This window comes from Scyliorhinus torazame, chromosome 10, assembly GCF_047496885.1.
Source record: "Scyliorhinus torazame isolate Kashiwa2021f chromosome 10, sScyTor2.1, whole genome shotgun sequence".
Taxonomy (NCBI): Eukaryota; Metazoa; Chordata; class Chondrichthyes; order Carcharhiniformes; family Scyliorhinidae; genus Scyliorhinus; species Scyliorhinus torazame.
The window spans coordinates 189075854-189103524 of NC_092716.1; the positions used below are offsets into that span (position 1 = coordinate 189075854).

The window sequence follows — 27671 nt, forward strand, 5'->3', positions numbered from 1 at the left end:
GTATTCCTTCAGTACTGCCACTCTGATAATGTGGCATTCCCTCAGCACTGCCATTCTGACAGTGTGACACACCCTCAGTACTGCCACCCTGACAGTGTGACATTCCCTCAGCACTGCCACTCTGACAGTGTGGCACTCCCTCAGTGCTGCCACTCTTATAGTGTGGCACACCCTCAGTACTGCCACCCTGACAGTATGGTATTCCTTCAGTACTGCCACTCCGATAATGTGGCATTCCCTCAGCACTGCCATTCTGACAGTGTGACACACCCTCAGTACTGCCACCCTGACAGTGTGACATTCCCTCAGCACTGCCACTCTGGCAGTGTGGCACACCCTCAGTACTGCCACTCTGACAGTGTGGCACACCCTCAGTACTGCCATCCTGACAGTGTGACACTCCCTCAGTACTGCCACTCTGACAGTATGGCACTCCCTCAGTACTGCCATCCTGACAGTGTGACACTCCCTCAGTACTGCCACTCTGACAGTGTGGCATTCCCTCAGCACTGCCATTCTGACAGTGTGACACTCTTTCAGTACTGCCATTCTGACAGTGTGACACACCCTCAGTACTGCCACCCTGACAGTGTGGCATTCCCTCAGCACTGCCACTCTGGCAGTGTGGCACACCCTCAGTACTGCCACTCTGACAGTGTGGCAGGGGTTTGGTGCTTCTGAACCTAATGTATTATTACTGGGCGGCGAATGTGGGGAAGATGCGGAGCTGGGTCAGAGGGATTGATTTCCAGTGGGTCAGAATGGAGGAGAGTTTGTGTAGGTTGTCGGGATTGAAGGCGCCTGCAACAGCGCCGCTTCCGATGGCCCCGGGGAAATACTCAGGGAGTCCGGTAGTGAAAGCTTTGTTTAGAATTTGGGGGCAGTTTCGCCAGCACTTCAGGTTGGGGGCAGGGTCAAGGGAAATGCCGATTCGGGGGGACCACAGATTTGAACCAGGGAAGTGGGATGGAAATTTTCAGAGATGGGAGGAGAAGGGGATTAGGACTCAAAAGGGTTTGTTTCTTAGCGGTCGGTTTGCAGAATTGAAGGAGCTGGAAGCGATGTATGGGCTGGAGCAGGGGAAAATGTTTAGATACATGCAGGTTTGCGACTTTGCCAAGAAGGAGATACAGAGCTTCCCAGTGGTGCCGGCCTCCATGTTGCTGGAGGAGTTGCTGACGGGAGGACTGTGAAAAGGCTAGTGTCAGCAGTTTACTAGGCTATTTTGGGAGAGGAGATGGCATCGCTGGAAGGGATCAAAGCAAAGTGGGAGGAAGAGCTGGGAGAGGGTATGGAGGAGGGGTTCTGATGTGAGAGTGAACGCCTCCACTTCATGCGCGAGGTTGGGACTGATACAGCTGAAGGTGGTATATAGAGCGCTCCTTACAAGGGCAAGGATGAGCCGGCTCTTTGAGGGGGTAGATGTGTGTGAACGTTGCGGGGGGGGAGGATATGACCATGTTCATATGTTTTGGTCCTGTCCAATGCTGGAGGATTAGTGGAAGGGGGTTTTAAAGGGTAGTTTCTAAAGTGGTGCACGTGAAACTGGACCCGGGCCCTCGGGAGGCCATATTCGGGGTGTCAGATCAGCCGGGTAAGCAGGTACGGAGGCAGATGTTGTAGCCTTCGCCTCGTTGATCGCCCGAAGGTGGATCCTGTTGGGATGGAGATCAACCTCTCCACCTTGTGCCCTGGCGTGGCGGGGGGACCTGCTGGAATTCTTAACTCTGGGGAAGGTTAAGTTTGAACTGAGGGGAAGGATTGAAGGGTTCTACAATTCATGGGCATCATTCATTAAGCACTTTCAAGAATTGGATTACATCGAACATTAGTGGGGGGGTGGGTGGGGGGGGGGGGGGGGGGGGACTACATGACTACATGTGTTAATGGTGACTATGGGTGTTTCCTGATTCCTCCTTATTTTTTGTTTATGTTAACATGCGGGCTGTTGTTTGGGGTTTTGGTGGGAGGCTGGGATTGTTGTTGTTGCTAAGGGGATTGACAATGTATTCATTACTGCTTTTTGTTCGGAGGTGGGTGTAAATTTGGAAGAAAATGTGAAAAAGGAGAATAAAAATATATTTTTTAAACTCCTTCCGTAATGTCACTCTGACAATGTGGCTCTCTTTAGTACTGCCATATTGCCACACTGACAGTGTGGCACTAATTCAGCACTACCACTCTGACAGTGTGGCACTCCCTCAACACTGCCACTCTGACAGTGTGGCACTCCCTCAGCACTGCCACTCTGACAGTGTGGCACTCCCTCAGCACTACCACTCTGACAGTGTGGCACTCCCTCAGCACTGCCACTCTGACAGTGTGGCACTCCCTCAGCACTGCCACTCTGACAGTGTGGCACTCCCTCAGCACTGCCACTCTGACAGTGTGGCACTCCCTCAGCACTGCCACTCTGACTGTGGCACTCCCTCAGCACTACCACTCTGACAGTGTGGCACTCCCTCAGCACTGCCACTCTGACAGTGTGGCACTCCCTCAGCACTACCACTGTGACAGTGTGGCACTCCCTCAGCACTGCCACTCTGACAGTGTGACACTCCTTCAGTACTGCACTGGGAGTACTGCACCTGGATTCTACCTTAAATGAGACTTGAACCCACAAGCTTTTAATTCAGAATCAAGAATGTGCCATAGCTGAGAACTGCCTTCGCGCCACACCGCTCCAGCTCCACAGTGGACAGCACATCTATCAACAGCTATTTAATAATAATAACAAGCTTTTATTGTCACAAGTATGAAGTTACTGTGAAAAGCCCCTAGTCGCCACATCCCGACGCCTGTTCGGGTAAGCTGGTATGGGAAATGAACCCACGCTGCTGGCCTTTGTTCTGCATCACAAGCCAGCTTTCTAGCCCACTGAGCCAAACCAGCCCTTCTAACCCTGGGGCATTGTGAGAAGGAGAATAGAAATGGGATTTGTGTCGAGACTGAGTATGACTGCAAGAAGTAAATGCCAATCACCTAAAGGAGGAAGAAGGAGCACTTTAAATGGAAAGTCAGGTGCCCGTGTGCACCACTCAGTGGCCACTTCAAAGACTGCAGCTATGGATATCTGATCCACAATGTGATGCCATCTATGGAATGGTAATAGACCATTCACCCATCCTGTAAGGTACGAGGATTTCAGTTGGAGCTGTCTGCCCTAATTACATTTCAATGTCCTATCCCATATCTTTGAAATTTATATCCAATTCCCCTTTAATTGAAGTTCCAATCTGTCTTGCCTGTTTTAATTATTCTCTGTGGGAAAACATTTCTTCTAACTTCGCCACCATTCTCCCAGTGATAACCCCAGCTTGTGGCCCTGTTACTGAATCACCAAACAGTCAAAACTATTCAACCTCTGAAAATCTCTCATCATTTTGAAATGCTCCATTAATTCCTCACACAGGAGTTTTCATTTCCTTGCATAATGTAAGTGGGGTTCAAAGAACCAAACCGGGGCGGAATAAAATTACTTCTTATCAAGGGAATGTCCAACTACATCAGGCAGATGAAATCTAGAAAAATAAGTGGATTGGGAGAAGCTCACAGATAATTTCTATTTGAGATGGTGTCATTGCTTGAAGCTTCACTGATACAAAACTTAAATTGTACACTCAAATGATGAGATGTCAAATTAAGGCTCAGTCTACCCCCTGCCAGGTGGACATTAAAGGATCCAGTGACACTACTGGAAGAAGAGCAGGGGACTCCCTAGTATCGTAGGCCAATATTTGTCCCTCAAACGATATCACTAAATGCATATAAATTGGAAATTTATTCTTGCAACAATGTATGGAATCCTGCTGTGCACAAACTCCCTACATGGCATCAGTGATGGGAAAACATGGGATGTGAAAGGCCTCAGGACCTATTTCGGACACTTTTTAAAATCTTTTCCCTCCCCCTTTAACTGCAGAGGACAGGCAGGATTTCTGTGCTTGTGTTTTATAAAGCTGCTAATTGTGTTGGCCATGGTGTTATTGAGCTGGACAGAGCCACACAGTCAGTAAAGTTTCAATAAAGTTCCCGTATTACTGGCGATGCCTTTAGGTTGTGGTAATGGGGGGCTTTGGAAAATGCTCTCTGCGCCCGACACTACCCGTGAGCAATGCCATGGGAGATTTCACAGAGGAGGAAAGGTAAACCTGGATGGGCATAAAAACAAGGCAGAGCATGCGAGAGGTCAATCTGCTCATCTCACAATTTCCCACCGGACAGGTTTGGTTAAAATGAGTGCCCCACCCCGAACATGTATAATATGTTTACCAAGAGCTAAGAGTAGTTAGAGCTGGGCCCTGTTACCAGGGTCTGGGAAAACAGCAATATCCATAGAATCCCTACAGTGTAAAAGGAGTTCATTCAGCCCATCGAGTCTGCACCGGCCCTCTGAAAGAGCACTCTACCTAGGCCCTGTTGCTAACTTGCTGTTGTCTCTTAATTTGGCTCTGTTTAATTACGTTTGCTCAAGAGTCGCCAGGTATCTTTCGACACCGCCACAAGGTTCAAAACCGAATACTGATCAAAGACTCGATACACCATAGAACATAGAACATTACAGCGCAGTACAGGCCCTTCGGCCCTCGATGTTGCTCCGACCTATGAAACCACTCTAAAGCCCATCTACACTATTCCCTTATTGTCCATATGTCTATCCAATGACCATTTAAATGCCCTTAATGTTGGCGAGTCCACTACTGTTGCAGCCAGGGCATTCCACACCCTTACTACTCTCTGAGTAAAGAACCTACCTCTGACATCTGTCTTATATCTATCTCCCCTCAATTTAAAGCTCTGTCCCCTCGTGCTAGACATCACCATCCGAGGAAAAAGGCTCTCACTGTCCACCCTATCCAATCCTCTGATCATCTTGTATGCCTCAATTACGTCACCTCTTAACCTTCTTCTCTCTAACGAAAACAGCCTCAAGTCCCTCAGCCTTTCCTCATAAGATCTTCCCTCCATACCAGGCAACATTTTGGTAAATCTCCTCTGCACCCTTTCCAATGCTTCCACGTCCTTCCTATAATGCAGCGACCAGAATTGCACGCAATACTCCAAATGCGGCCGCACCAGAGTTCTGTACAGCTGCAACATGACCTCATGGCTCCGAAACTCAATCCCTCTACTAATAAAAGCTAACATACCGTACGCCTTCTTAACAACCCTCTCAACCTGAGTGGCAACTTTCAGGGATCTATGTACATGGACACCGAGATCTCTCTGCTCATCCACACTGCAAGAATCTTACCATTAGCCCAGTACTCTGTCTTCCTGTTATTCCTTCCAAAATGAATCACCTCACACTTTTCTGCATTAAACTCCATTTGCCACCTCTCAGCCCAGCGCTGCAGCTCATCTATGTCCCTCCGTAACTTGTAACATCCTTCCGTACTGTCCACAACTCCACCGACTTTAGTGTCATCTGCAAATTTACTCACCCATCCTTCTACGCCCTCCTCCAGGTCATTTATAAAAATGACAAACAGCAGTGGCCCCAAAACAGATCCTTGTGGTACAATTAGTAAGTTCAAAAGCAATGCTCATTTATTTACACACAGTCAAATCTACTCGTGCATAAAGCTCTACAACCTAAACTATCACTATTATTAAAAGCCTATACTTAGCTTCGGGTGCCCACTCAGTCAGAGGAACAATGGCCGTTGCTCGGTTCTGAGGCTGCTGGGTTGAGCTGTTTACAGGATAGCAACTAGGAGTGTCTATCTCGTAGCGTGCGTTGACTTGGAACTTACTTGGTCTGGTGTAGCTTTGGCGGGTCTCTACTCGCTGAGAGCCAAGGCCAAGAGAGAGATCCTCTCTTGGGGAGTCCTTTTTATACCCCAAAAGTGCTTCGCACGCTTTTGGGCGGGCCTTGAATTTGGCCCCAAATAATTGGGCCATTTCCCAATTGTCCTTATCGATTTTCCTCCAATAGAGGGGTGGGTTCCCTGGTTGGTCTGCTTTGTTTTAGTCTCCTCTGGCGCCGGGATGTCTGTCTTAGCATTGTTTACTTAAATGTTGTCTTTTGTTCCCGGGGATGGCTCATTAGTATGTAGATGGTTCTGCAGTACCGGTCCTGTCTGAGAGCTACAGCTCTAATCAACAGACAGACCTTGCACCTGATTGCTTTTTCGGTATTGTCCAATTTTCCCTGCATTCTTTGCAAATGTCCATTTTGTAATCGGGACGTGGCCATCCCAGATGGCTACAGTCCATTCCCCCGCCCTAACCCTGTAACCCCACCTAACCTGCACATCTCTGGACACTAAAGGGCAATTTTTAAGCATAGCCAATTCACCTAACCTGCACATCTCGTAATATACACATCCCAGTGATAACACATAGGATGAAGAACAGGGATTGTCAAAGTTACACCGGCTGAGAGGAAGAAGCTTTAAGGAAATGTAACCCACTGTAGTCAGGGTAGGTGCTGTGAGGATGCTGCCCCTGGCAGGATGGTCTAGAACTGGGGGTCACAGTTTAAGAATAGGACTGAGATGAGGAGAAATTTCTTCACTCAAAGGGAGCTCTATAGTCCTGAGAGCTGCAAATGCTCAAACATTGAATATATTCATGTCATGGATCAATAGATATGGGCGAACCGGTGGTGCAGTAGTTAGCACTGATGCCTCACAGCGCCGAGGACCCGGGTTCGATCCCGGCCCCGGGTCACTGTCCGTGTAGAGTTTGCACATTCTCACCCCCACAACCCAAAAAAGATGTGCAGGGTAGGTGAATAGGCCACGCTAAATTGCCCCTTAATTGGAAAAAAAGAATTGGGCACTCTAAAATGTTTCATTAGATATTTGGGCACCAGGGGAATAAAGAAATAATGGGTTACGAAACTGGAGTGGATGTAGAAGATCAGCCACGATCTTTTGAATGGTGGAGCAGGCTGGGGTTGAGGAGCTCTATGGCCTACACCTGCACCTCTTTCATTTATTTTCATGTTCCTTGTGGATGTCAAGATTCATGAAGATGACTTCTTCCAATCTTTGAAATTTAGATGCAGTCTTTGCTAATGACCTGTGTTTTAGTCTAATGACCGACAGCATTGTGGTCCACCTGGAATTTCTGTCCCCACTGATATCCAAATATCTTAAGTTGCTGATACGAACCGATTACATTGAATCGTGCAGCACATTATTCGGCCCATCGCACCTGTGTCGGCTCTTTGTCCCACCCACAGATGGATTTGTGGGAGAGCGAAAGAGGATGAAAGACACAATTTTATATCGAAACAAGAGAAGCAGTAGTATGAGATGATCAAATAGGGTTTTTTTAAGAGATTGTGGGCCTTCTCACTCTGCAAAATGTCAGATTCCAGCAGGCTGAGGAAAGAGTGAAAGGATTGGATTCGAGTACAGGAACATAGAACTGGATTGGGTATCGGAAGGCCCTGGTTTTCACATGGGAGCAGGTGGGTCACCATAATCTGCACTAAGTATCAAGTGTGGATTCACCGTGAACATTCACTCTGGAATAAAATTAGTTTGTGTCTCACCAAGCAGAGGTTTTGGGGAAATATCACTGTGCATTCTGCAATTTATGGGGGAAGCTTGGGGAGCACTTTCCCAAAATGTAATTCCTGAATCGACCCACGGTTTATTTTTTGCCTTTTCCAGGGGCTTGGATGGAGTGGGGAGAGGCGGTGGATTGACGTTGGGGAAGAGGGTAGATGGGGGAGCATGGAACAGAGTTGACGAACCATCTGCTCTCTGTCTCTATGTTTTTGTACAAAAATAATCAGAAGAGTTGTCCGGGGATGAGAGGGTGATCCCATGAGTAAATTGGGCTTATACTCTCTGGACTATAGGAGAATGAGAGGTGATCTCATTGAAACATATAAGATTCTGAAGGGGCGTGACAGATTAGATTCTGAGAAGTTGTTTCCCCGGCTGGGAAAATCCAAGAACGTGGGGAACGAGAAATTTCTTCATTCAAAATGTTGTGAATCTTTGGAATTCTCTATCCCAAAGGGTTCGGGATGCTCCACAATATATTTAAGGCTGAGATTTCCTCAAGGAAACATAGGGTCAGTGTAGCTAAGGCCAAATTTCCGCCATCATTATATTGAATGGTCAAACAAGTTCAAGGGGCTGAATGGTCTACTCCTTCTATTTCTTAAGTTTGAATGTTTTTAAATGTTATTGTTTCCATCAGTCATGGACTCAATCTCTCTCCACCTTTTCCTCTGTCCTCCTCCCCCTTATCCCTCTCCCCATCACCCTTTGCCTCTGTCCTTCTCCCTTCTTCTCTTTTCTTTTTTCCTCTCAACCTCCTGCTCTCCTCCTCCCTCTCTCCTACCACTTACCCCTCTCCCATTTTATCCTCCCCCCCCCCCCCCCCCACTGCTCCACATTCTCCCCCTTTCCTCCCTCTCCCCACAACCCCCCATCCCCCTCTCTCCTCCCACCCAACCTCCCTCCTCCTGCTCCATGTAGCTGAGGCAGAAGACCTCAGAGGCTGAAGGGAGGGCAGTGTTGTCGGAGAGACTGGAGAGGGAAGCTGTCTGCAGCCTTGAGAAGGCGGACTATGCTCGGGAATTGGCTGTATCCCAAGAGAAGGAGGTGAAGAGAGGAGGAAGAAACAAGCTGCAGTCCTGCTGACATCAGACTCCAGGAGGAGATTGTACATCTTCAGGATAAGGTAAAGAACAGGCCCCGGTAGGAAAATGCATCTGTGCCAATTTATTACCCCAAGTTCCATCCACGAGACAGGGCAGAATCTGTCACGCTCCACCCCCATCCACCTTATTGACTAATTCCCCAGCCTCGGCCTTTTCAAACTATCCCTGAGGGTCACAGTTAATCTCTGTGGCAGGATTTAAGAAACTGAGATCTATTCAATGTCAGTATGTTAATGTTAATATAATAGGATTTCTTTCTTTTAAGAAAAATGAGAACATTTTGGGTTTTATAAATGGAGGAGCAGAGTACAAAGTGAATAACTCATGATGAATTTGTATAAAACATGAGTCAGGGCCAAGTTAGAGACTGGGAAACTGTAGCGACATGTATGACCGGAACTGGTAGAAGGGCCAAGACCGTACTGGACGCAACAAGAATTGAAATGGGAGGAGGACCTGGGGATCAAAATAGGGTGGGGACTCTGGAGCGAAGTACTGCACAGGTCAACTCCACCTCCACGTGCGCAAGGCTCAGCCTGACGCACTAAAAGTGGTACACCAGAGCCCACTTAACAAGAACCCGTATGAGTCGGTTCTTCCCGGAGGTGGAGGACAGATGTGAGCGGTGCCAAGGAGGCCCGGCCAACCACGCCCACATGTTCTGGTCCTGCCCCAGACTTGTGGAGTACTGGACAGCCTTCTTCGAGGCAATGTCCCAAGGTGGTGGGAGTGAGGGTGGAGCCATGGCCCGAAAGTGGCGGTCTTCGGGGTTTGAAACCAGCAGATCTACTCCTGGGGAGGAGGCGGATGCCCTTGCCTTTGGCCTCCCTGATCGCCCGCCGTAGAATCCTGCTCGGCTGGCGGTCAGCAGCACCACCCAAAGCTGCAGACTGGCTGTCCGACCTCTCAGAATCTCTCCAAATGGAGAAAATCAAACTCGCCATCCGAGGGTCAGACGGCGGCTTCCACAGAACGTGGGAGCCATTCACTCAATTGTTCCAGGGCCTGTTTGTGGCCAACAAACAAGCAGAAGAATAGCCAGGTAGCCAAGAAACAGGGGAGAGTAAGCCAAAGCATGAGCGGGAGAGATAGACTGGGGAGAGGGGGAGGGGGACAGCTAAATCTAAGAGGAAGGAAAGGCGAACCACGCGGGGTGGGGGGGGGGGGGGGGGGGGGGGGGGGAGAGAGAGAAGCGGGGGGGGGAGGCAGCAGAGGGGGGGGAAGAGGGAAGAGACAGGGAACATTAGAGGAGAGCCAGGAGGTGGGGCGGGGGGAAGGCAGGGAAACGTTAACAAACTTGGCATCCACAGGAACAGAGAAAAAGGAGAATACAGGCGGAAGACGGGAGGGCCGGCTGAAGCGGAAGCAAGCACGAGACGACAACGGCAGCGAAATCTGTCCGGGAGAAGCAAGGGACAACACCAGCACCAGACCCATTCGAGTATTGCCCTCCGTAACTGTCTCTCCGGCACCCAAGTGTATATCTACCCCCCCCCCCCCCAGTCTCCGCCCCCCCCCACACACACACAAACAGACGCCTACTTATGTGTGTAAATAATGTTGCCAAGTGTACAGAGTTGCTGAGTGGGTGCATAATACCCCACCAGTTACTTTATTTGATTTTGTATTTCTCTCGTGTTGTTAATTTTTTTGTTTCCTTTGTGATTTGTGTGTGTGTGCCCTTCTCTTCTATATATATATATATATATATATATATATATATCATATCCTGTGTACATAACGGCAAATATACTTTGCTCAAAAACCCAATAAAAAACATTTATTAAAAAAAGAGACTGGGAGTAGCTTGTGTCTCATTATACAAGGAACATGAAAGCCATTGAGAGTGAACAGAATAAATCCACCAGGGATGGGAAGGAGAGTTAGAAGATTTGAGATTTCCAGGGGAGTAGAGAGTACAGAGATTTATAAAGGTGTTTAAAATTAGGTATTTTGATAGCGTAAAGAATGAACCATGTTCTCTCTTCCCCTTGCCCCCAACGCTCTCCCTTTGTCCTCCCCCACCCTCTCTTCCCATCTCTTTGTTCTCTCATTTTCCCTCACTCCCTCTAATCCCACTTCTCCATGTCTCCCTTTCGCACCCTTGTGTCCCATCTTTCTCTCTTTCCATCTCCTGTTTCTTCCTGTCTCCCATCTTCTCCATCCCCCTTCCTCTCCCCCTGCTCCCTCCTCCTTCTTTCTCCCCACTCTTCTCAACTCTCCACTCCCATTCTCCCACTCTTTTTCTCATCCTCTCGCTCCCTCTCCTTCTCAACCTCTCCTCTGGTTGGTGAGCCTGAGACAGGGATGATCAATTTAAGGGTTTTGTTGACAGATGTAGAGATAGTTTGAAGAAATGAGTGTTGTTGGAGCTGGGAATACTTTACCCCATGAGAGAGTTGAAGCAGACACTGATGCATCTTTTCAGGGAAAATTGGATAGATGTCTGAAGCAGAGAGAGAGGCAAGCGATGAAGAGGAAGCAGAGCAAAGGAATTTGTTTGGGATTGATACAGGGCTATGGGAGAAAGTGGGAATCATTTTGGATTGCTACAGGGCTATGAGGAGAGAGTGAAGCAATGGATTGATAATATAATAATAATCTTTATTGTCACAAGTAGGCTTACATTAACATTGTAATGAAGTTACTGTGAAAAGCCCTTGGTCGCCACATTCCTCCGCCTGTTCGGGTACATTGAGGGAGAATTCAGAATGTCCAAATTAGCTAACAGCACGTCTTTCGGGATTTGTGGGAGGTAACTGGTGCACCTGGAGAAAACCCATGCAGACACTGGGAGAATGTGCAGACTCCACATAGACAGTGACCCAGGCCGGGAATCGAACCTGGGACCCTGGCGCTGTGAAACAACAGTGCTAACCACTGTGCTACCGTGCCGCCCAAGATGGGGAGAGAGTAGGACAGTGGGATTATTTGGGGATTGATACAGGATTACGGGGAGATAGTATGCAAGTGGGATTAGTTTGGGATTGATACAGGGCTATGGGAGAGAGTGAGGCAGTGGGGTTAGTTTGAAATTGGTGCAGGACTATGGGAGAGAGTGGGAATCATTTTGGATTGATACAGGGCTATGGGAGAGAGTGAAGCAATAGGATTAGTTTGTGATTGATACAGGGTTATGGGGAGAGTGGGATTCATTTTGGATTGATACAGGGCTAAGGGGAGAGTGAGGAAAAGGGATTAGTTTGGGATTGATACAGGGCTATGGGAGTTAGTGAAGCAAAGGGATTACTTTGGGATTGGTATAGGACTGTGGGGAAAGAACAGCGCAGTGGGATTAGTTTATCATTGGTACAGGGCTATGTGGGCAGAGGGATTAATTTAGAGCAGTAGGATTAGATTAGGATTGCTGTAGCACAGGACTTGCACAGATATGATGGGTCAAGTATCCTGTGTTTTAAATCCCTACGGATCTATGGTTCTACGAAGATTAAATCATTTGATCCATCCAGCCTGTTAGGTTACCATGGCAGCTATATCTCTTTAATCCCCTGCCTTTGCTTCTCTTAATACTCTTCCTACAAATCTCTGAGATCTCTGCTCTCCTTTAATTCTGGCCTCTTGAGCATCCCCAATGTTCCATGATTGGTGGCCATGCTTTTGACTGTGTGGTGATTACCCCTTTAAGGGCAACACAGCAGAGTAAGGGTCAGATGGCCTGTTGGGCCAATTAGGACATGGAGTGTAGAATCACCACATGATGAGAAAGGCTTCTTAGGCAGAGAGACAGTTTGGGAGCTGGCTACAGCCATGAAGCTGGTGTACAATTCTTATTAATAAACATCTTTTGTTTTCACTCATAAAGTCTGTGAAAGTGCATCTGGAAACTGTCTGGAAGACATTGGAATTCTCTCCTTAAATCCCTCCACCTCTCCAATTCCCTTTTCTACTTTAAGATGCTCCTCCAAACCCACTTTGTTAACCAAACTTTTAAACTCCGTCTTTACCTCTGTCAATTTTCGTCTGCTAACACTCCTGTGAAATACCATGGGATGCTTTGTTACACCAAAGGCACTAAACACATTTGAGCTCTTGTTTCACCTTTTAGTTTATGAGACTGCATAGAAACATAGAAAATCGGAGCAGGAGGAGGCCATTTGGCCCTTTGAGCCTGCTCTGCCATTCATTATGCCCATGGCTGATCATGCAACTCAATAGTCTGATCCCGCCTTCCGTCCTTTGATCCCTTCGCTCCAAGTGCTATATCTAACTGCTTCTTGAAAACATACATATTTTGTCCTCAACTCCTTTCTGTGGTAACGAATTCCACAGGCCGACGACTCTCTGGGTGAAGAAATTTCTCCTCATCTCAGTCCTAAACGGTCTACCCCGTATCCTCAGACTGTGACTCCCACCATCGGGAATGTCCTTTTTGCATCTACCATGTCTAGTCCTCTTAGAATTTTATAGGTTTCTTCCACTTTGTGTGAAGGGAATTATTTTCCTAGATTTACATTTTGGCTAGCTTGACTGGAATCTGAATATCATATTGTGTCAGCCTTGGCTGGGTGGGTAGCATCTGAATCAGCAGGGTGTAGGTTCACGTTTACCGGTTGGTACGTGAGCACAACAATCTGGTTGACACTTGAGTGTAGCACTGAGGGAGTGCTGCACTGTCAGTGATGGGATGAGAAGTTAAACCGTTTGCCTCTTGGGCAGATGTAAAAGATCCCAAAGCACACTTTTGAAGAAGAGCAGGGGGGTTATCCCTGTTGTCCTGGCCAATATTTGTCCCTCAATCAGCATCACAGAAACCAGGTTAGCTAGTCATTGTGCCGTTACTGTTTGTGGGATCTTGCTGTGCAACAATTGCTGCTGCATTTCCTACAACATCGACTATATTTCAAAAATACTTAATTGGCTATGGCATGCCTTGGGACATGCTCTCTGCTCACGAAAGGCTCTACAGAAATGCAAGTCTTTCTTTATTGTTCTGGACTTCCCCATTGAAGGGAAGTGTTATTTCCTTTCTGCCCTGTCGATGCCCCTCTTCATTTATATTAGGTGAGGTCAGGCTAAAAGTTAATATAGAAAGGTCTCAATTAGGGTTACCATGCATGTACATAAATGTGTGGAGTTCAGGGAATAGGATTGGTGATTTGCAGATGCAGATAGCCACGAGGAAATGTGATGTTGTGGCGATAACCCAGCTCAAAAAATAAGTACTAGATACAAGGTGTTCAGGGAAGAAAGAGAAAGAAAGAAAGCAGGAGAGGTAGCAGTATTGATTTAGGAGAATATTATAGTTCTGGAGAGAAAAATTTTTTTAAATCAATTTTTAAGGGATGTGGGCGTTGCTGGTTAGGCTAGCATTATTGCTCATTCCTTCAGAATGTGGTGGTGAGCTGCCTTGAACCATTGCAGTCGATGTGGTGTAGATACACCCACACTGCTGTTAAGGAGGGAGTTCCAGGATTTTGACTCAGCGACAGTGAAGGAAGGGCAATATGTTTTCAAGCAAGTTAGCATAGTTAGCACTATGGCTTCACAGCGCCAGGATCCCAGATTCGATTCCTGGCTTGGGACACTGTCTGTGTGGAGTCTGCACGTTCTCCCCGTGTCTGCGTGGATTTCCTCCGGGTACACCGGTTTCCTCCCAAAAGACGTGCTTTTAGGTAATTTGCACATTCCCGAACAGGTGCCGGAATGTGGTGATTAGGGGCTTTTCACAGTAATTTCATTGCAGTGTTAATGTAAGCCTACTAGTGACAATAAAGATTATTATAAATTCAGGATGGTGAGTGACTTGGAGGGGAACTTCTAGGAGGTGGTGTTCCAAGTATCTACTGCTCTTGTCCTTCTAGATGGTAGTGGTCATGAGTTTGGAAGGTACTGCCTAAGGAACCTTGGTGAGTTCCTGCAGTGCATCTTGTAAATGGTACACACGGCTGCTACTGTGCGTCAGTGGTGGATGTATTGAATGTTTGTGGAAGGACTGTAATCAAACAGGCTGTTTTGTCCTGGTTGTCTCCAACACCAGCAGCAAGGTCTGAGGGCCCTTGCATATTCCTTGAGCAGAGGCCTAAACAATCCCCATCCACCACCACTCTCCTCCACCTATCTGAACTTGATCTGTCACTCAGCCATTTGTCCTTTAGTTTATCTCACTTCCCGTATATAAAAGGTGTGGCCATGGGTACCTCCGTGGGCCCCAGTTATGCCTGCCTTTACGTGGGGTATGTGGAACATTCCTGTTCCAGTCTTACTCAGGCCACTCCCACAACTCTTTTTCCATTGATTCAATGACTATTGGTGCGGCTTCATGCTGTAGTCTGGACCTGGATAAATTTATCGATTTTATTTCCAATTTCTATCCCTCTCTCACCTTCACATGGTCCACCCATGTCTCTTCTCTTCTCTTCCCTGAATTCTCTGTCTCCATTTCTGGTGATAGACTAACCACCAACATCCATTAGCAACCCACCGATCCCAGAGCCACCTTGATTACACCTCCTTACACCCCACTTCCATCTCATTCTCTCAATTTCTCCTCCGTCATCGCATCTGTTCCGATGGTGCCACATTTGAAAGGAACACTGACATGTCTGCCTTTTTCCTCAACTGAGGTTTTCCACCCCACTGTGATTGATAGGGCACTCAACCATGTCCGACCCATCTCCCAGAACCACGATAGGGCCCCCCTTGCCCTCATTTGTCACCCCACCAGCCTCCGCATTCAAAGAATCATCCTCCACCATTTCTGCCAACTTTAGCATGGTGCCACATGAAACACATCCACCCTCCCATCAGCATTCTGCAGGGACCACTCCCATATGGCACCCTGGTCCACTCCTCCATTGCCCCCAATCCTTCATCCCCCTTCCCAAAGAACCTTCCCATGCAATCGTAGAAGGTGCAACAACTACCCTCCCTTCTCATCTTTGAATGGTCCACCATTCTTTTCGAGTGAAGGAGTGATTTGCTTTCACCTCCTTCAACTTGATCTATTGTATTTGTTGCTTCCAATCTGTCCTTCTCTACATTGGGGAGACTAATTGCAGACTGGGTGACTGCTTTGCGGAACACCTTTGCTCGCTTTAACAGTAACGTATAGGGTTTTGGGGATGCTGGATGTAAAAGACATTGAAGTGTCCGATTAGTCATGATCATATTAAACAGCGGAGCAGGCTGAACGAGCTGAATGACCTACTCCTGTTCCTCTCTGTTCCTATGTCTACAAGCATAACCCCAAACTTCCAGTCGCTTGTCATTTCAACTCAGTGGGCTGGATTCTCCATTTCTGAGACTAAGTGTTGACGTCGGTGCAGAATTTGAGGAGTTCCACGAAAGCAAAACTGGTGCAGCACCTGGACCGATTCTGCTACTGTTGAGGGGCTAGCACCGGCGCCACGTGGAACACAGTCGATTCCAATGAGAAACAGTGCGGAATTCGCCGGTTTCACGATTGACACTCAGGAGACTGACAACCTGCAGTCATATATACACACTTCACTCCCCCCCCCCCCCCACACATACACCATCCCAGCCAACAAGACGGCAGCAAGGACAGCAGTTCCACGCTTCACCGACGCTGAGCTGGAGATCTTCCTGGGCTCAGTGGAGGAGAGGTGGATGACCCTGTACCCGGTCCACACTGCCCTCACCCCCATCCTCACCTACAGCACCACCACCATCACCACCCCCTCACTCCCGAACACACACGTAGCCCCCCCCCCCCCCCCCACCCCCCCAGCCGCCTCCGTGTCTAGCCACAGGTGGCAGAGCCGGTGAGCACCGTGGCTAACACCGTCCAGACCAGCCACAGCAGTGCAGGAATAAAAAGCACGTGACCAGGGTCTGCAGGCAGCGCTGTGCCTCTGGCACTAACCCGCGCCCCACACACCTGTAACCCCAACCCCACCCCCACCCCAAATCCAGAGGGCAACCAAATCCCCATCCTGCACCACATGCTAGTACTCATACTGGCCGCCAAGGCTACGTGCCCTGCCCACTGAGGCCAGCAGCTACCCACCCCCTGGGCTGCATGCATCAGATTGTCTAACACTGTAATTATCTGATTCCCTCTCCAGGAGAAGGCCAACCAAAACCGTCAGGAGTAGGAGAAGACTGGAGGAGGGGGACCGCCGGACCTGCGGCTCCTGACCTTAGCAGAGCAGAGGGTCCTGGACGTGGCTAGCGGCCCGGAGGAAGGGGATGTCGTTGGGGAGTTCGAACGCGGGCGAGGAAGTTAGACTCTGCTGAGTTGCGGTTCCCCATGACATATGTGTCAACCACCCCCCCCCCCCCCCCCCCCCCCCACACACACGCGCACCACGCTCGGTCCACACCACCCTCATCCCCATCCTCACCCTACAGCACCACCACCATTACCACCCCCTCACATACACTTACCCCCACCACCAGCACGCCACCCCACCCCTCCCCCGACCTGCGGTCTAATCATGCGTCTTGTCTTGTGAATTGAGGACCTGCTGGAGATGAGGCGCACTCATCTGGTGACCCCCATCCCCAGCCAGTGCCACAGCCAGAACCCCCATGAGTCGAGCACCAACGCTGAGAGCAGCTCGGATGCCAGCTCTCCACCTGAGACACAGGATAACTCGGAGCCCGGGTCTGAGGATGACACTGACTTCCCATCACAGCTGTCTCAACACCATCCCAGAGACACTCACCTCAGTTGGCCATTTTAGTGAAGAGGTTCCTGGGACACTCTCTGGTGTGCACCACACAGCTGATCCGGTACAGCAGGTGGAGGTAAGAACACCCAAGGGGCGGACGGTCAGCGGGCAGGCCGATCCCAGGAACTAGCCGCCGTCCAGATGGGTTTCGAACTAATGTGAAATAATGCGGAGGCTGGTGGGGTGAAAAGTGAGGACAAGGTTCTCACCTGGTTCTGGGAGGGAGGGGAAAGGGTGAGAGCAGAGGTGCGGGAGATTGGTCGGCCACAATTGAGAACCTTGTTGACCACAGTGGGTGGGAAACTACAATTAAGAAAGAATGAAGGCATGTCAGCAGCACTGTTTTTGAAAGAAGCATCATCAGAAGAGATGCGAGGGAGGCGAAGGAACTGGGAGAATGGGATGGAGTCCTTACAGGATGTGGGGGTGTGAAGAGGTGTAGTCGAGATAGCTTTTGGAGTCAGTGAATTTGCAATGGATACGAGTGGGCAGTCTAGCCCCAGAAATTAAAATAGAAAGATCAAGGAACGGAATGGGAGTGTCGGAGATGGACCATGTGAAGGTGATAGAGGGGTGGAAATGGGAAGCAAAATTAATCAACTTTTCCAGGTCCAGGCGTGAACATGAAACGGTCATCAATGTACCAATAAAAGAGTTGTGGGATGGGGCCGGAGTAGGACTGGAACAAGGAATGTTCCACATACCCTTCTTAGCTTTAATCATCCCTATTTACATTCCTTTTGTCTTTCTGTCCATGACTTCTTTGTCAATCTCCACCTATCGCTGGCCCCTATCCAGCCCCCCCACATCAGTATAAATCTGACCCTATTTCCAGTTCTCTCCAGCTTTGACAAAGAATCATCCAAACTCGAAATATTAGCACTGTTCCCTTGCTACAGATGCTGTCAGACCTGCTGAGATTGTCCAGTATTTTCTGCTTTTGCTGTAGAAGGATCGTATGGATTCAAAACGTTAACCCTGTTTCTCTCTCCACAGATGCTGCCATACCTGCTGAGTTTATCCAGCAGCTCTTTTTATTCCAGATTTCCAACATCCACACTATTTTGCTTTTATTTAGATAAATGACCAGATAGTTTCAAGAGTTAGAGGTAACAGTATGAGCACTGGTACAGAAAGTGCAGCTGGGGATTTGATCATGGAAAGTAGGGAGATGGTGGGTGAGTTAAACAGGTATTTTGCATCATCTTTACTATAGAGGACACAGATAACAGGCTGGAGTCTCTGCCCCGCCGCGCCACATTTCTTCCCCGACCTGCCGGCGGGTTTCTCCGTTACGCCGGCTGGTCAATGGGGTTTCCCATTGTGGGGCAGCTCCACGCCATCGGGAAACCCCGGGTGCCGGCAAAACGGACAATCCCGCTGGTAGAAAATCCCGTCCAACATCTCAGAAATAGCTGTAAATCAGGAATTGGGAGGGAGGGAGGAATTCAGGGAAATTAATAACAGCGCAAACTGTTGAGACTGCGGCTGACAAATCCCCTGGTCCAAATGGATTTCACCCTAAGGCCTTGAAGGAAGTGGCTAATGAGAAACTATATAGTTGATGCATTGGTTTTAATTATTGAAAATTCCCTATATTCCGGGATGGTTCCATTAGATTGGAAAGTAGAAAATGTATCTCCTTTGTTCAAAAAGGGAGGGGGAAAAATGCAGGAAAACGCAAGCCTGTTGTCCTAACATATGCCATAGGGAAATGTTAGAAGCTATGGTTAGGGCTACATAATGGCAGATGGTTTTGTGAAGGGGAGGTCGTGTCTCACTAACTTGATAGAGTTTTTTTGAAGAGGTCACAAAGATGATTGATGCAGGTCGGGCAGTGGATGTTGTCTATATGGACTTCAGTAAGGCCTTTGCCAAGGTCCCTCATGGTAGACTGGTTCAAAAGGTGAAGTCACACGGGATCAGGGGTGAGCTGGCAAGATGGATACAGAACTGGATAGGTCATAGAAGGCAGAGAGTAGCAATGGAAGGATGCTTTTCTAATTGGAGGGCTATGACCAGTGGTGTTCCGCAAGGATCAGTGCTGGGACCGTTGCTGTTCGTAGTATATATAAATGATTTGGAGGAAAATGTAACTGGTCTGATTAGTAAGTTTGCAGACGACACAAAGGTTGGTGGAATTGCGGATAGCGATGAGGACTGTCAGAGGATACAGCAGGATTTAGATTGTTTGGAGACTTGGGCGGAGAGATGGCAGATGGAGTTTAATCCGGACAAATGTGAGGTAATGCATTTTGGAAGGTCTAATACAGGTAGGGAATATACAGTGAATGGTAGAACCCTCAAGAGTATTGAAAGTCAGAGAGATCTAGGTGTACAGGTCCACAGGTCACTGAAAGGGGCAACAAAGGTGGAGAAGGTAGTCAAGAAGGCATACGGCATGCTTGCCTTCATTGGCCGGGGCATTGAGTATAAGAATTGGCAAGTCATGTTGCAGCTGTATACGACCTTAGTTAGGCCACACTTGGAGTATAGTGTTCAATTCTGGTCGCCACACTACCAGAAGGATGTGGAGGCTTTGTGTAGATTGTGTAGAGGATGTGGAGATTGTGCAGAAGAGATTTACCAGGATGTTGCCTGGTATGGATGGCATTAGTTATGAGGAGCGGTTGAATAAACTCAGTTTGTTCTCACTGGAACGACGGAGGTTGAGGGGTGACCTGATCGAAGTCTACAAAATTAGGGGAGGAATAGACAGAGTGGATAGTCAGAGGCTTTTTCCCAGGGTAGAGGGGTCAATTACTAGGGGGCATAGGTTTAAGGTGCGAGGGGCAAGATTTAGAGGAGATGTACGAAGTAGGTTTTTTACACAGAGGGTAGTGGGTGCCTGGAACTCGCTGCCGGAGGAGGTGGTGGAAGCAGGGACGATAGTGACATTTAAGGGGCATCTTGACAAATACATGAATAGGATGGGAATAGAGGGATACGGACCCAGGAAGTGTAGAAGATTTTAGTTTAGACAGGTATCATGGTCGGCGCAGGCTTGGAGGGTCGAAGTGCCTGTTCCTGTGCTGTACTTTTCTTTGTTCTTTGGGTAGCACTGCTGCCTCACGGCGCTGAGGACACGAGTTCAATCCCAGCCCCGGGTCATTGTCCGTGTGGAGTTTACACATTCTCCCCGTGTCTGCATGGGTCTCACCCCCACAAAAAACAATTGGATACTTTAAATTTTAAAGAAAAAAAAGGTATGGTAAAAAATGTTATAGCAGGGAAAGATGTAAATGCATTAGAATCAGTTCTGAGAAGGTTTACTAGACTAATACCAGAAATGAGCGGATTGTCTTATGAGGAACGGTTGGACAGGGGAGACTTGTATCCACTGGAGTTGAGAAGAGTAAGAGATGACTTGATCGAAACGTTTAAGCTTCTGAGGGGTCTTGACAGGGTGGATGTGGAGAGAATGTTTCCTCTTGTGGGAGAATCTAGAACGAGGGGTCACTGTTTAAAAATAAGGGGCCGCCTATCTAAGACAGAGATGAGGGGCGGGATTCTCCGCAAACCAGCGGGCCGGGCCACTCTTGCGCCGAGGAGTGGCGTGAACCACTCCGGCGTCGGGCCGCCCCGAAGGTGCGGAATCCTCCGCGCCTTCAAGGGCTAGGCCGGCGCCGGAGTGTTTGCCACCGCGCCTCCCGGCGCGGAAGGGCTTTGCGCCACGCCAACCGGTGCCCAAGGGCCTCTACCGGCCGGCGCGAGTTGGCGCATGCACGGGAGTGCCAGCCAGTGCTGGCATCATCCCAACGCATACGCAGGGGGGGTTCTTCTCCGCACTGGCCATAGCGGAGATTGACAGCGGCCGTTGCGGACGGAAAGAGTGCTCCCACGTCACAGGCCCACCCGTGGATCGGTGGGCCCCGATTGCAGGCCAGGCCACCGTGGGGGCACCCCCCCCCCCCCCCCCCCCCCCCCCCCCCCCGGGGCCAGATCCCCCCCGAGGACTCTGCAGGCCGCCCATGGAGCCAGGTCCCGCCAATAAGGACCTGTTATGATTTACACCGGTGGGACCGGCCGAAAACGGGCGGCCACTCGGCCCATCGCAGGCCGGAGAACCGCCGGGGGGGCCGCTGCCAACGGTCCCCGACCGGCGCGATTCCCGTCCCCACCAAAACCCCGGCGCCTGAGAATTCCACCCGAGATTTCTTTGTTGTTGTTGTGAATCCTTAGAAGTCTCTTCCACAAAAGACAGCAGTGGAAGCAGAGTTTTGAAATAGTTTAAAGCAAAGCTAGAGAGATTCTCGATTAACCAGGGGGTGAAAGGTTATCCGAGGTAGGTGGGAATGTGGGGTTGAGGTTACAATCAGATCAGCCATGATCTTTTTGAATGGGGGAGCAGGACGAGGGGCCGAGTCGCCTACTCCTGCTCCTAATTTGTATGTTCGCGTAATTTTGTGTTTTTTAAACTCCAATCTTTTAAAATTTAAGAGGATCCCTCATTTCTCCCCTTCAAGCCTGACAGCGAGTTCATTCATATCAGGCTCCTGAATCCCATAGCACTGCCAGATTCCTAACTTGTTCTGATTAATTTCTTTGGGACTGAATGGAGCTATATTTCATCTTTAGCTAACAGATGTACAACATCGATTAACACAGACGGAGCAAAATTACTTGGAAAGCAAATCATTCTTGGATCGGAGGACACGGGAAAACGAGTTGAAGTTGGCCGAAATCAGGAACTTGGAGTTTGAGAGAGACAAAGAGGTACTCAGAAGGAAGGAACTACTCAAAGAAGTTTCTCAGCTCAAAGACAGGTGTGGGCTTTTCTGTTCCTTCCCATTTTAATGGAAAAGCATGTCCCATCGTTACTGCCGATTTCAGGAGCCCTGCAGTCCACATCCTCCAGCCCTCTCCTCATTCTACCCTCTGTATATTCATTATCTAAGGTAAACATTGTTTTTTAAAATAAATTTAGAGTACCCAATTATTTTTTTTTTCCAATTAAGAGGCAATTTAGCACGGCCAATCCACCTAACCTGCACGTCTTTGGGTTGTGGGGGCGAAACCCACGCAGACAATGTGCAAACTCCACACGGACGGTGACCCAGGGCCGGGATTTGAACCCGGGTCCTCAGGGCCGCAGTCCCAGTGCTATCCACTGCGCCACATGCCGCCCTAGGTAAACATTGTTGCTCACCCAAGGCTTCATCAGTTCTGAGGGTTCAATCGTTGATAGTGTCACTTACTTAGCCCTCCCCACCCACCCGAACACATCCAATTGTATTCCCCCACGCCACTGCGCACTCACACCTCGACCAATGTCTCCTTTGATCCTGCCCTCCCAGCTAGGAAAATATCTACCTCCAACAGTCCCCCAACTTGCCCACCTCCCTCTTCTCCTCTCCACATCTCCCCCACTCCCGATGTCCTCGTCTTTGCCTTTCTCTCATCTTTTCCCACTTGTAATCTCATCTCCTCCCTTCCCAGATGCTCAAGCACATAATCTAGGCTGACATCCCGGTGCAGTACTGAGGAATTGTGACACTGTCAGAGGGGCAGTACAAGCGAGCACTGCATTGTCAGAGGGGCAGTATGAGGGGGCGCTGCATTATCAGAGGGTCAGTACTGAGGGAGCACTGCACTGTCGGGGCAGCGCTGAGGGAGTGCTGTGCTGTCAGAGGGGCAGTACCGAGGGAGAGCTGCACTGTTAGAGGGTCAGTACTGAGGTAGTGCTACACTGTCAGAGGGGCAGTACCGAGAGAGCTCTGCACTATCAGAGAGTCAGTACTGAGGGAGTGCTGCATTGTCAGAGGGTCAGTACTGAGGGAGTGCTACACTGTCAGAGGTTCAGTACTGAGGGAATGCTGCACTTTCAGAGGGACAGTACTGAGGGAGCGCTGCACTGTCAGAGGGTCAGTACTGAGGGAGTGCTACACTGTCGGAGGGACAGGACTGAGGGAGGGCTGCACTGTCAGAAGGACAGTACTGAGGGAGCTCTGCACTGTCAGAGGGTCAGTACTGAGGGAGTGCTACATGTCGGAGAGACAGGACTGAGGGAGGGCTGCACTATCAGAAGGACAGTACTGAGGGAGCGCTGCACTGCAGAGGGTCAGTAGAACAAAGAACAAGAACAAAGAAATGTACAGCACAGGAACAGGCCCTTCGGCCCTCCAAGCCCGTGCCGACCATGCTGCCCGACTAAACTACAATCTTCTACACTTCCTGGGTCCGTATCCCTCTATTCCCATCCTATTCATGTATTTGTCAAGATGCCCCTTAAATGTCACTATCGTCCCTGCTTCCACCACCTCCTCCGGTAGCGAGTTCCAGGCACCCACTGCCCTCTGTGTAAAAAACTTGCCTCGTACATCTACTCTAAACCTTGCCCCTCTCACCTTAAACCTGTGCCCCCTAGTAATTGACCCCGCTACCCTGGGGAAAAGTCTCTGACTATCCACTCTGTCTATGCCCCTCATAATTTTGTAGACCTCTATCAGGTCGCCCCTCAACCTCCGTCAATCCAGTGAGAACAAACCGAGTTTATTCAACCGCTCCTCATAGCTAATGCCCTCCATATCAGGCAACATTCTGGTAAAACTCTTCAACACCCTCTCTAAAGCCTCCAAATCCTTCTGGTAGTGTGGCGACCAGAATTGAACACTATACTCCAAGTGTGGCCTAACTAAGGTTCTATACAGCTTCAACATGACTTGCCAATTCTTATAATCAATGCCTCGGCCAATGAAGGCAAGCATGCCGTATGCCTTCTTGACTACCTTCTCCACCTGTGTTGCCCCTTTCAGTGACCTGTGGACCTGTACACCTAGATCTCTCTGACTTTCAATACTCTTGAGGGTTCTACCATTCACTGTATATTCCCTACCTGTATTAGACCTTCCAAAATGCATTACCTCACATTTGTCCGGATTAAACTCCATCTGCCATCTCTCTGCCCAAGTCTCCAAACAATCTAAATCCTGCTGTATCCTGACAGTCCTCATCGCTATCCGCAATTCCACTAACCTTTGTGTTGTCTGCAAACGTACTAATCAAACCAGTTACATTTTCCTCCAAATCATTTATATATACTACAAACAGCAAAGGTCCCAGCACTAATCCCTGCGGAACACCACTGGTCACAGCCCTCCAATTAGAAAAGCATCCTTCCATTGCTACTCTCTGCCTTCTATGACCTATCCAGTTCTGTATCCACCTTGCCAGCTCACCCCTGATCCTGTGTGACTTCACCTTTTGTACTAGTCTACCATGAGGGACCTTGTCAAAGGCCTTACTGAAGTCCATGTAGACAACATCCACTGCCCTACCTGCATCAATCATCTTTGTGACCTCCTCGAAAAACTATCAAGTTAGTGAGACATGACCTCCCCTTCACAAAACCATGCTGCCTCTCACTAATACGCCCATTTGCTTCCAAATGGGAGTAGATCCTGTCTCGAAGAATTCTCTCCAGTAATTTCCCTACCACTGAAGTAAGGCTCACCGGCCTGTAGTTCCCTGGATTATCCTTGCTACCCTTCTTAAACAGAGGAACAACATTGGCTATTCTCCAGTCCTCCGGGACATCACCTGAAGACAGTGAGGATCCATAGATTTCTGTCAAGGCCTCATCAATTTCCTCTCCAGCCTCCTTCAGTATTCTGGGGTAGATCCCATCAGGCCCTGGGGACTTATCTACCTTAATATTTTTTAAGACTCCCAACACCTCGTCTTTTAAATCTCAATGTGACCCAGGCTATCTACACACCCTTCTCCAGACTCAACATCTACCAATTCCTTCTCTTTGGTGAATACTGATGCAAAGTATTCATTTAGTACCTCGCCCATTTCCTCTGGCTCCACACATAGATTCCCTTACCTATCCTTCAGTGGGCCAACCCTTTCCCTGACTACCCTCTTGCTTTTTATGAGGGAGTGCTGCACCGTCAGAGGGTCAGTACTGAGGGAGTGCTGAGTGTCAGAGGGACAGTACTGAAGGAATACTACACTGTCAGAGGGGCAATACTGAAGAAACATTGCACTGCTGGAAAGGGCAGTACTGGGGGAATGTTGCAATGTCAGAAGTTCAATATTTCAACAAGATGTTAAAACTCTCATTTTTCTGTCCTTTGAGGTGGGTGTGAATGATCCCATCACACTATTTTAAAAATAATGCAAGTCACTGAGTGTGAAGAGATTTACGATATCCTGATGTTGTGAACAGTGCTGTATAAGCCCTTGCTTTCTTTAATCTCTGTGAACTGTCATTGTCCCGGCAGAGAAGCTGTTTTGCGACGAGTAGCTGTTGTAGCTGAACAGGCCTCCGATGAAGCCTCTCAGCTACAGTATGAAACAGAGAGATACAGGAGGCTGGCAGAGTACGAGAGGGAGGAGAAGAGCAAAGAGTGCGAACTGTGGCGACAGAAGCACGATTTCCTGAGTGACATCCTGGGAAGTCAAGATGAAGAGAAGGCAAAAAGAAAGAATAAAGCTGTAGGTTTTATCCTTCCCTTCAAGAACGTCTGACAGGTGTAGTGTTGGGTGTTCTGATGTACAGATGAACCAACACGGTTGTATTTGGTACAACGCTGTTTTATTTCAACTTGTTATTTACAGTTCTGTCTTGATACTCTGTACGTGGTGACTCCCTGTGTGTGATGTTAATCAGGTCCTGTCCTTATCCTGGTCTCCAGATCTACTGGCCACCAGGTGTCGTGTTTCTTCTCTTATACTGTCTCTGTCCTTGTCTATGATTGGTTGTCGTGTTGTGTGTGCTGATTTGTCTGTTGGTGTGTCTATCATGATGTGTGTGTTTGAATATCATGACATCCCCCTTTTTTACAAGATTATGTGCCTACGTGGTTATAAATACGAATGTTTCGTGAGTGCATCTAAAAGTGTGTGTGCGTGATATTTACAGCAGGTGCATGTGGCGTAACTATATACATGGGGCGATGTCGGGTGTGTCATGCTAACGAGGTTATACCATAACAAAACAGGAAGACGAAAAACTTTTAAGTGTGGTCCGGTCAAACGACATCTGGAATGATAAAACGGTAACATGTTACCATACAATAGTGTTTCAACTTTAACGTGTGAACAGTCTCATAAGTCCAATCTAGTAGGTGTGCGACAAATTCGGGTTGACCGTCTCAAGGGTGGGTCGAGAACCACCGGCTGAGGTGCGAGCCTGGCCACGGGTGGCGATGGAAGGGGCATGATCTGTGGCAGCTCCACGAAGTCATCCTCGGGAACCAGTGGAGGACGCGGCGTGTGTGCACTGTTCGGTTGCGAGCGTGGAAGGCGGCGAAGGGCTCGCCGATTGCGGCGACGCACTGATCCATCCGGCATGCGTACCAGGAACGAGCGGGGAGCCACACATCGGAGAACTTCGGCAGGTGCTGACCAGCCACCATTTGGCAGATGAATGCGGACTTTATCCCCGGAGGACAGGGGGGGGAAATCAGTCGCCCTTGTATCGTACAGACTCTTCTGGCGATCACGCTGCAGTTGCATCTTGTGCAGTACCTTAGCATGGTCCGTTGTTGGTGTCAGGATGGAAGGCACAGTGGTTCTGAGGGCGCGACCCATCAGCAGCTGCGCTGGCGAGAGACCCGTGGCTAGCGGGGCCGATCGATAGGCCAGCAGGGCGAGGTGAAAGTCCGACCCGGCAGCAGCAGCCTTGCAGAGGAGCCGCTTGGCAATATGAACGCCCTTTTCCGCCTTTCCATTTGACTGTGGATGTAGAGGGCTGGATGTTACGTGTGTGAAACCATATGATGCGGCAAAGGACGACCATTCACGGCTGGCGAAACAGGGCCCATTGTCCGACATGACAGTCATCGGAATACCGTGGCGAGCAAAGGTGTCCTTGCAGGCCCTGATGACTGCAGACAACGTCAGATCGTGTAGGAGTATGACTTCTGGGTAATTGGAGAAGTAGTCTATGATGATAATATAGTCCATGCCAAGTGCGTGAAATAGGTCGACACCCATCTTCGCCCAGGGGGACGTCACCAGCTCATGGGGCAGAAGCGTCTCAGGAGGTTGCGCCGGCTGAAACCTCTGGCAGGTTGTGCAATTGAGTACCATGTTGGCAATATCGTCATTAATGCCCGGCCAGTATACCGCCTCTCGGGCCCTCCGTCTGCACTTCTCGACTCCCAAGTGGCCTTTGTGTATTTGATTGAGAATCATCTGGCGCATACTGTGCGGAATGACGATCCTGTCTAGCTTCAGAAGGATCCCATTCTGGGGGGAGGAGTAGCAGGGGCTGGACAAGAGGTGGGCCGCGGAGTCGGGGTGGCCAGGCACAGACCGCCATTGTTGTGCACGCTGCTGACTACCAACTGTGAACTTAGCGCCACGAGTCAGATGGGTGCCTCCCCAGGTATCCTTTGGCCCCAACCGACCCATCAACAGGATGGGCGTGC

The 27671-nt window shown here is 49.1% G+C and overlaps 1 protein-coding gene across 1 annotated transcript in view; it reads left to right on the forward strand.

The window, feature by feature from the left end:
- LOC140430278 (uncharacterized) overlaps positions 1 to 27671 on the forward strand; it is a 53194-nt gene that overhangs the window by 7236 nt on the left and 18287 nt on the right. Inside the window, exons 3-6 of the mRNA XM_072517699.1 lie at positions 4057 to 4145; positions 8580 to 8652; positions 21868 to 22055; positions 25518 to 25731. Of these exons, the coding sequence (XP_072373800.1) occupies positions 4057 to 4145; positions 8580 to 8652; positions 21868 to 22055; positions 25518 to 25731 (564 nt within the window). The remainder of the gene's footprint in view (positions 1 to 4056; positions 4146 to 8579; positions 8653 to 21867; positions 22056 to 25517; positions 25732 to 27671) is intronic.